We start from the raw sequence: 10000 nt of genomic DNA, 5'->3' as shown, positions 1-10000 counted from the left end.
ACTGGACGTGAACCATCATCAACTGACACAACCCATTCCTGCACGAGCCCTGGATGGACATCATCTGGGCACGGTCACTCACATCTCAGCCCCTGTGACAATTCTGCTGTCAGGAAACCACCAGGAGTCCATCCAGTTTCACCTCCTACACTCACCTGGCCAACCACTCATTCTCGGATACCCGTGGCTCCGTCAGCACAACCCCCACATCGACTGGGAGACAGGAACAGTCCGTGCGTGGGGAAGGAGTTGTCACCAGACCTGTTTAAGGGGGGCCACCCTGCCCGTTCACCGGGAGAGATCTGGCGCTACCCCCGACATATCCAATGTTCCGACCTGTTACCACAGCCTGAAAGAGGTGTTCAACAAATCCAAGGCGACATCTCTACCCCCACACAGACCCTATGACTGCGCGATTGATCTCCTGCCTGGCACAGCACCTCCCAAGGGTCGTCTTTATTCACTGTCAGCCCCGGAAAGAAAGGCCATGGAAGACTACATTAATGACTCTCTTGCCGCCGGGATAATCAGACCGTCTTCTTCCCCCGCAGGAGCGGGATTCTTCTTCGTCGGTAAGAAGGACGGTTCTCTTCGTCCATGCATAGATTACCGGGGTCTGAACGACATCACGGTTAAGAATCGCTACCCACTGCCCTTACTTTCGTCTGCCTTCGAACTGCTGCAGGGAGCCACCGTATTCACGAAGCTGGACCTTCGCAATGCCTACCATCTAGTGCGGGTGAGAGAGGGAGACGAGTGGAAGACTGCGTTCAACACATCAACCGGCCACTATGAATACCTCGTCATGCCATTTGGCCTCACCAATGCCCCAGCAGTTTTTCAAGCCCTAGTGAATGATATCCTCAGGGACATGCTAAATACATTCGTTTTTGTGTACCTTGACGATATTTTAATATTCTCAAAGACTCTGTCAGAACACACGCACCATGTCCAGTTGGTCCTGCGCCGCCTGCTGGAGAACTCTCTTTTCGTGAAGGCAGAGAAGTGCGAGTTCCATGCCAAGACCGTTTCATTCCTGGGGTATGTGGTGAACGAGGGCAGCATTCAGATGGATCTCACGAAGGTGTCGGCTGTCACGTCCTGGCCAGTCCCTGAGTCTCGGAAAAAGTTGCAACAGTTCCTGGGCTTTGCGAACTTTTATAGGAGGTTCATCCGAAACTATAGCACAGTGGCTGCACCACTCACGGCGCTAACCAGCACTAAACAACCGTACCAATGGACAGCAGCTGCTGATAAGGCCTTCAATAGCCTCAAGACACGTTTCACTTCCGCTCCCATCCTCCAGATGCCAGATGCAGCAAGGCAGTTTGTGGTGGAGGTAGATGCTTCGGACGTGGGAGTGGGTGCAGTGCTTTCTCAGAGAACAGCCGAGGATGGCAAGATGCACCCCTGTGCCTTCTACTCCCGTCGGCTAACCCCAGCCGAATGCAACTACGACATTGGGAACCGCGAGCTGCTGGCCGTCAAGCTCGCCCTTGAAGAATGGCGGCACTGGTTAGAGGGGTCAAAGGAACCATTCGTAGTGTGGACAGACCACAAAAACCTGGAGTATATCCAAACAGCCAGGAGGCTGAACTCCCGTCAACAGCGGTGGTCTCTGTTCTTTACCCGCTTCAATTTCACGCTCTCCTACCGCCCGGGATCTCGCAACATCAAACCTGATGCCCTTTCCCGGATGTTTCAGAAGGACGAGACCACCGCCATGCCCGCCCCCATTCTTCCCAGCCACTTTGTCGTAGCGGCCCTCACCTGGGAGATCGAGAAGCAGGTCATGGAGGCGCTTCGGAACCAGCCAGGCCCAAGCACCAGCGCCCCCAACCGTCTGTTTGTTCCAGCAAACCTCAGGTCACCTGTGATTCAGTGGGGGCACGAATCCCGTCTGGCCTGTCATCCCGGCATCACTCGCACCCTTCATCTGGTCCGCCAGCGGTTCTGGTGGCGGCGGATGAGACAGGATGTCCAAGAATTCATCCGAGCTTGTCCCACTTGTAACCGAAACAAGACCCCCAACCAGCCTCCTGCTGGGTTGCTGCAACCCCTACTCGTACCCAAGCGGCCCTGGTCCCACGTTTCACTGGACTTTGTTACGGGTCTTCCGCCCTCTGACGGACACACAGTCATCCTTACCATTGTTGACCGCTTTAGTAAGATGACCCACTTCGTGCCTCTTCCTAAACTACCCTCTGCTAAGGAGACCGCCCAGGTGGTCCTGGAACATGTGTTTCGTATCCATGGCCTACCCCAGGATATAGTGTCAGACCGGGGGCCGCAATTCTCTGCAACCTTTTGGAAGGAGTTCTGTCATCTCCTTGGGGCCACCGCCAGCCTATCATCTGGATTCCACCCGCAGTCAAACGGCCAAACTGAACGCATGAACCAGGAGCTGGAGAAGGCACTGAGGTGCGTGGCCTCCCAAAATCCCCGGGCCTGGGCTCAACACCTGCTCTGGGTGGAATATGCCCATAATTCACTCACCAGTTCCGCCACCGGGCTCTCCCCCTTTCAGTGTGTCTACGGGTATCAACCCCCACTGTTTACCAGCCAGGAGGCGGATGCCACCTGTCCGTCTGCTCTTGCGTATGCCCGCCGCTGCCGCCGCACTTGGGCCCAGGCTCGCACTATGCTCCTGAAGTCTGGAACCAGCTACGCCGTCGGTGCCAACCGACGGAGGGCCCCAGCACCTACTTACCGGGTTGGTCAGAAGGTCTGGCTGTCTGCCCGGGATCTGCCGCTGCGGGTTGAATCACGAAAGCTGGCCCCTCGCTTCATTGGTCCTTTTCCTGTGCAGAAAGTCATCAGTCCAACGGCGGTTCGGCTTCAGTTGCCCACTTCCATGCGGGTCCATCCCACCTTCCACGTCTCCAAGGTCAAGCCGGTCCATGAAAGTCCCCTGGTCCCTGCATCTCCGCCGCCGCCTCCTCCGCGCCTCTTAGATGGCGGTCCGGTCTTCACCGTCCGGCGGCTGCTCCGCTCTAGGCGACGGGGTAGGGGTCTCCAGTACCTCGTTGACTGGGAGGGATATGGTCCGGAGGAGAGGACCTGGATCCCGGCCAGGAGGATAGTGGACCGGACCCTCATCACTGACTTCCACCGACTACATCCTGATCAGCCTGCAATCCGTAGGGGCCGTCCCAGAGGGGTCCCTAGCCGTCCTGCCCGCCCGGCTTCCTGTCCTGTGCCTGACCCTGATCCTGTCTCAGTACCTGTCCTGTCTCCCGACCGTGACCCTCCAGCTCCTTCTGAGGATGAGGAGGTTCACTCGGACCGCTCGGAGGAGTTCTGACCCGCCGCCTGCTCCCCTCCACCCTCCCGGCATGATGTTGTTCTTGGGACTTCTGGGGCCGTCCCTTAGGGGGGGGGTCCTGTCATGAGCATTCTCTCTCCCTGGTAACAACCTTAATTGAATTCAATTCTCTGCCACTCTGCTCACTCTCTCTCTACTCTGCCTAACGAGCTCCACCTGGCTCTGCCCCACTCTGCTCTAATTACTCTGCCAGCTGCACTGCATTTCTCCACTAACCTCTCCCAGTATATAAAGCCCTGTTTTTCAGCCAAGCCCTGTCAGATCGTCTTCAAACCTGGACCAGTAACCTGCCTGTCTGTCTACTCTCTGACTCCTACCTGTGATTCGGATCCATTCTTGACTGCCTCCCTGTTCTACTGCCCCGGTTATCCCGACCTGCCTTCCGGATCTTCTCGATTACTCTCCGATCTTCAGCCCCCCCGGTAACTCGAATCTGCCTTCTGTCTCTCACCACGTTTAGTGCCTAGCCCTGGTCTGTACTACTGCCTGCTGTTCATCTTGCTGTTGTGTGTGTGTTCCCCCAGGCCTCCGACCACCAGACGAGTGAGCCCAGACGCGTCACCACCCTCAGCCCGAGACGCCGCTCGATCACTGGGGGACACACACACTCAGTACCTTGGACTGGAACCCCTGACACCCCTGGCACTCCTAGCACCCCTGGAACCGGAACCTCCAAGACCTCACGATTCTCTCACTCCTCTTCCCCCCCTGAACCCTTCAATAAAAAGACTCTGAATTTGAACTTGCGCTCTTGGGTCGTCTTCTGTCCGTGACACCTCCATCAGGACGTCTTGGCTGTTTTCCCTCCTAGTCTGGGCAGCAGGTCGGAGATAATCAATCGCCCTGGGTGGGGGTGCGACCGCCAGGACGGAGCAGAGGTATGAGACAGTTAGCTGCGTTTATGAGGATGACTATGGGCTTTTATACACCTCGTTTACGGCCAACGCTGGAGGGCTGTGAGATGGATGATGGGATAGAGAGAGGGGTGGGGGCGGGCGGGGGGGGGGGGGGATGACTAACACAACATTTGGTAAATCAATTGTCTGGGACACATGGTTATGGCTAACGCGCCAAAACGCTTAAAAATAAAAAATCATATTCCACAGATGCTGGCGTGAAATGGACAATATAAATTTGACGAGCAGCCACTATTTCAGTCTTGGAATGCATACATTCACTGATTGAAGATTACATAGTGAGGCAGCAGCACATTCATTCTCAACTGCACCACCGTGCATTGCACATTTATTTGAGTAACTCATAAAGAATTAAGGCTTTCAAATGAATTTGGCTAACCAGAAGCATGCCAGCGCAGGTGGTAAAGGTAATCTCCTCTTAAAGAGAGTCAAAGTCACTTAACTTTATATATTTTTACATCTTTCGCTGATTGTAAAAAATGTGTTTGATTCAGTGTCAAAATGGTCTTTTAACAACTCTTTCATTGCTACCATTTATTCTATTCACTAATTAACTATTATTCATATAACAAATATGACTCAAAGCTAATGCCAAAGTTAATCCCACGTGCTATACAACACATGTCACATCAAATGGAGTGAGGGCTTCAGATTGAATGGGGAGAACAAGCTGCAGGCCAGAACAGGAGATGGACGTCCCCTCTTCAGCCATTTGGTTCTTGATAAGCGCTCCAGTCTGGGGCTTGTGGTCTGGTAGGAAGCTAGCTGGACTAGCAGAGCTCCACTGGAAGCAATTAGTCAGGTTGAGCTTCAAAGCGGCCCCGTCCCTGTCTGCTTAGGCCCGGGTCCATGTTTGCTCCTGAGCAGTGGGCCCGGAGCCGAGGCACCGGGGATTAGGAACACAATGCAACGTGGAGACGCCGCCACGACGGTTCAATCATTAACCACTCTGTCCTCCTCTCTCTCTCCCCCTCTCCCGCTCTCTCTTTGAAAGCAGGGATAACACAGTGGAGGAGTGCCGCAGCCCTGGTCAAACACAACTGGCCTTTATCAATCAAACGGGTTTCCAAACAATGCCCCCTAACAACCCACCGACCCGGCACTCACACCAAACAAAGGAGGTGGGCTGAAACAAACAAACACAAAAAAAACTCAATCCATCCTCCAGCAATCCTCCAGAGAGCAAGTGACACTGTGGGAACCTTAAAAGCTACATTTACAATTTAAAGACATATATTTGATGCCTTACAAAGACTTTAATATCCAATCCGAAATGTTCATCTTGATATAAAAAAAATATACAAATCTCTAAAAATCCACTTAATTGTTCCCATTACACTTAATCATTTTAGGCTGCATGTTTACTGCACGCGTACAGCTGCAATCAGTAGCCCATTGGTGTGAGTTTCAAGTGCACTTTGCGAGGGTTTACTGAGTGAGTGAAGTACACTGTGAATGGATTTACTTCATGAGAGTAACCAGATGTGCACCGATAAACATCTGCACTGTAGATTCTTCAGAGTGCATCACTGATAAGTGCTTACGTCAATGTTTAGATGCACAATATCAAGGGGCCACTGGGGATTTCAATGTATATAAAGTGCTTTAGTTCAACTGTAAGCATATTCATTCATTCATTCGGCCATGCATTTATTCATTTATTGCAGCCAGTGGGGATTTTAAGGTTTTTTTAATTTTCAAGTGTGTGCATGTATATAATGTATGCATTTAAGGTGTTCATTCATGCATACGATGACTCATGTATTCATTTGCTGGTTACCTGATCAATTATTTCATTGATGGCGCGTGTGTGTGTGTGTGTGTGTGTGTGTATTTACCCTTCTTCTGTAGCTGCATCTTCTCCTTGTGCTGCGTGTCCATCTCTTTGGCCAGCTCCTTCCTCTGCCTCTCCAGCTCACTCCGCAGGACGCTGATGCGCAGGTGCCTGCACTCGCGCTCTTTCTTCTGCTGGGACAGCGAGAGAGAGAGAGGGAACACGTGAGCGAGGGAGTGAGGGAGTGAGGGAAGGAGTGAGTGAGGGAGTGAGTGAGGGAGTGAGAGATACAAAGAGACGCATAGTTGATGACCTCCTACACTTATGCTCTTTCTTCTGTTGGGACAGGGAGAGAGAGAGAGAGAGAAAGAGAGAGAGAGAACACGTGATCGAAGGAGTGAGGGAAGGAGTGAGAGACACAAAGAGACACACAGGTGATGTGCAGATGCCTGCACTTCCGTTCTTTCTTCTGCTGGGACAGAAACAGAGAGAGAGAGAGAGAGAGAGGAGAGAACTAACAAAGTGACAGAGTGTGAGTGAGTGACTGAGTGAGTGACAGAGAGATAAACAGGGAAAGAGTGCACAGAGTGAGTGACAGAGAGACCCAAACATAGAGTGGCAGAGAGAGAGAGAGAGAGAGAGAGAGAGCGCTAGAGTGCCCAGAATGAAACACGTGCTCTTCTCCAAAAACCTTGTGCTTTTCATTACCCAAAGTGCTTTGCCCCTGTTCGCGCTGGCCTTGTTCAACCCCAGTCCTGCCGCTGCTACCACGGTTGCCGGCGCATAGTCAAATCAGCTGATGAATAATTCACTCCACGCCTCCCCACTCTCAGCACTGGCCTCACCATAAAGAGCAAACCAGGCTGGCTCCCAAAAACGCCTTCCAACGATTTGAGGCATCGGGGAATCAATAAACACCCTTGAACAGAACAAGCGGCCTCTTTTAAAACGGTATTTGGGGGGGGGGGGCATGGACGTGGGGCAAGGTCGACAAGGGTCTGGTAACGGAGGAGTTCCCAAACCACACCAGTGGCATGAGAGTACCACCCGCGTTTGGTGGTCTACTGGTCAGCCCGCTCACGGGCCGGGTGGGAGAGAGGCACGAAACAAAACATGCTGGCAGAGAAGGGAATATCATTATGGCGGGGAGAGGGAGGGAGGCAGAGAGAGGGAGAGAAAGGACGAAAGAGGAATTTGGTATTATGGAAATCGGTAGGGGTCCTGGAGCTCGACTGGCGCCGGCTACAACCCGATCGGGGAAGATCACATTCGATTCCCGCAGCCGGGGCGGTGGTTGATAAAATGTCACGGTACTTTGAAGTGTTTCATGAGATGGCGTTCTGTTTAGCTCCTCAGGATCAAAAAGACCCAGCTAAACGTCTTAATGTTTCGCGTTTGTAGCGGAGAGGAACAAAAGAAAAGGGGACATCCATATTTATGTGGGTAAACATGCTCAAGATTAAAAGACGTAAAACAGGCCCCAAAACAACACAACACACAGAGTTGGTGGTAAAGGGCTACAATGTGGATTCATTTTACAGAAGGTTTGTGAAGGTTTGTGTGTGTGTGTGCGTGTGTGCGCGTGTGTCTTGAGGGAGTATGTGTGTGCAGCTACTCATTTGGCAAGAGCGAACTTGACATTTTTAATATAGCAGGTTGAAATAAATGAGCAGTCTGCTGTCTGTGAATAGAGGGGGGCGTCCAACAGGCCTGAAATAGACCTTCTGCCACCCAGAGCGAGCCTTCCACAAAGCCACTACAACAACACAGGGGAGGATTTCTTAAGGTATTAAAGTGTCACTCAAAAGCAGTTTTATTTCTCTAAAGACATCTAGGAGTGGGGGAAAAGGGAGACAAAAGAGCTTTTGACAATTGACAAATTTGGTATGAGAATATGTTTCAAGATAAACAGAAAAGCCATGTTTCCTCCTACCCTTTACAGGCGTCTCTACATTCAGCACCAAGTCTATTTAAGCAGGCCTTTTATCTCACCAGGAACAGAGAAAAGAGCATAATTTTAAAAAATTATATTTTTTTTCATTTATATAGTGCCATTAACAATTGACGTTGTCTGTCTCAAGGCATTTTACAGAGCCACAGCTATAAAAAAACTCTTCCACGTCAGTGCGTGCGCTTCTGACTGGACAGAGTGTCCCGTTTGATCACTGCCCAAACACCCTCCCTCACTCCCTCACACGGTGCCAGTTCAGCTAGCATGCGAGTCAGCATCATAAGACCGAGGCGTCGTCGTGACAACCTAAGGCCTTATCAGACACAAGTCTCCTCTCTCTGAGACACCATTCTACTCTGTCCCACTGAACGCCAATGAACACTTAATCCAATGATGTGTGCGAGAGCACCAGAGTCGAGTGTTATTTGTTCCCAATGCCAGATAGGACAGGGCAGTTTGAAGGTAAAGGTCAGGGGCGGTACTAAGATTTGTCTGGGTTCACCCAGGCTACACGTTTCCACCAAGTTTTATGAAAATCGGGCCTAAGTGAACCACACCAAAAACATAACCTCTTTGGTGGAGGTAATAATATAACGGTAGGAATGAAAACTAGAACTGCTAATTAGAGGTAGCCTAATGCCTGGTAAATGAAAAGCACCCCTGGCATGGCACCCCACACACACACACACACACACACACACACACACACACACACACACACACACACACACACACACACACACACACACACACACACACACACACACACACTGTGTGCCTGTGAGGAGTCCAGCGAGACATGCTGCGCTGCTGCTGACAGCTCGGGCCGAGCCAACAGAAACATCAGCGGCAAGTCGTTCATCACGTCACCTCGCATCCCATAATATCCCGTAACATCCCGTCAAACGACTCCTCCAGAGTCTCCCCTTTATCTGTCTGCACAGCAGCAGCAGCAGCAGCAGCCCTCAAGCCTCAGCTCAGAGCCCCCGCGTCCACCGCACCGCGGGAGGGATGGTGCGTGGGGCCGGTGGGGCCGAGAGAGGAGGCAGGGAGTTCAGTTGGGAGCGGAGACGAGACAAGAGGTGGGAAAAGGCGGGAAAAGGGAAGGAAGTGGATGAGCAGGTGAGTCTGGCCACTGTGGTCAGAACATCTCCTCATTCAACACTATATAGCGCACGTGATATAGTGACTGAGTTTGATGCTCTGGACACAGGCTATATGTAAGGGTGTTGTTATTGACTGTTGCAGTAATGAGTGTGTGGGTGTGTGAGTGAGTGAAAGAGAGAGAGAGAGAGAGAGAGAGAGAGAGAGAGAGAGAGAGAGAGATGGAGGCCGATATAGTGAGAGTGTGGGATAGAGTGTAGATGAGTAGGAGCCTTCTTTTGTCAACTAAGCTGTGCGATATCATCCCATGATTGGCTATCCTAATCCACCTCTATGAGGGCTAATGTGACCTGCATCTCATCAGCCTTCCACAGCCCTCAGATCGGACCTCCTCCAATCCACACACAGGAATTTCAACCTCATTATCCAGTGAGGGGAGAAACAGGCAGCTGTGACTCCAGCAGTGACACACACACACACACACACACACACACACACACACACAGTCAGAACATGGACGCAATTGTCTGTCTGACATAGCAGGTTGTTTGTATTGATATCCATCAAACACATCTGACGACTTGGCGACTTGTAAACTGTAACAGGCTACCTACCTATTGACTAACAGCGCCATGTTGAGAGGGGGGAGGGAGAGAGAGAGAGAGGGAGAGATGGCGATCTGGGCAAGATGAAAGTGAGCGAGGCTTATCGACCATGTTGTGAGCTCTTTGTAGTAGCGAGCGCTGAGGGTGTGTGTGAGTGACTGAAGGTGAGGGCCTGATAGCGAGCGCTGTGTGTGTGTGTGTGTGTGTGTGTGTGTGTGTGTGTGTGTGTGTGAGGGCCAGATAGGGCCTCCATGCTGCAGTGCTGGCTGTGGCCCTTATGCAGCAGGAATGCGGCCCTCGCTGCTCGCGTGTTAACCACTTCTG

The 10000-nt window shown here is 51.7% G+C and overlaps 1 protein-coding gene across 2 annotated transcripts in view; it reads right to left on the bottom strand.

Moving 5' to 3' along the window:
• The window catches only part of uvrag (UV radiation resistance associated gene), an 88989-nt gene that overhangs the window by 59658 nt on the left and 19331 nt on the right, over positions 1-10000 (bottom strand). The window contains exon 8 of one of the 2 annotated variants that reach the window (XM_076273928.1): positions 6081-6210. In XM_076273928.1, the coding sequence (XP_076130043.1) occupies positions 6081-6210 (130 nt within the window). The remainder of the gene's footprint in view (positions 1-6080; positions 6211-10000) is intronic. The other variant, XM_076273929.1, reaches the window with a different exon arrangement.

The sequence above is a fragment of the Alosa pseudoharengus genome, unplaced genomic scaffold (assembly GCF_046254945.1).
Source record: "Alosa pseudoharengus isolate Yale_2024_CS ecotype anadromous, Long Island Sound unplaced genomic scaffold, YU_APseudo_1.1 YU_APseudo_1.1_scf_8, whole genome shotgun sequence".
Classification (NCBI taxonomy): domain Eukaryota; kingdom Metazoa; phylum Chordata; class Actinopteri; order Clupeiformes; family Clupeidae; genus Alosa; species Alosa pseudoharengus.
Note: the sequence above shows the minus strand (reverse complement) of the source record. Positions and strands in the feature narration are given on the sequence as shown.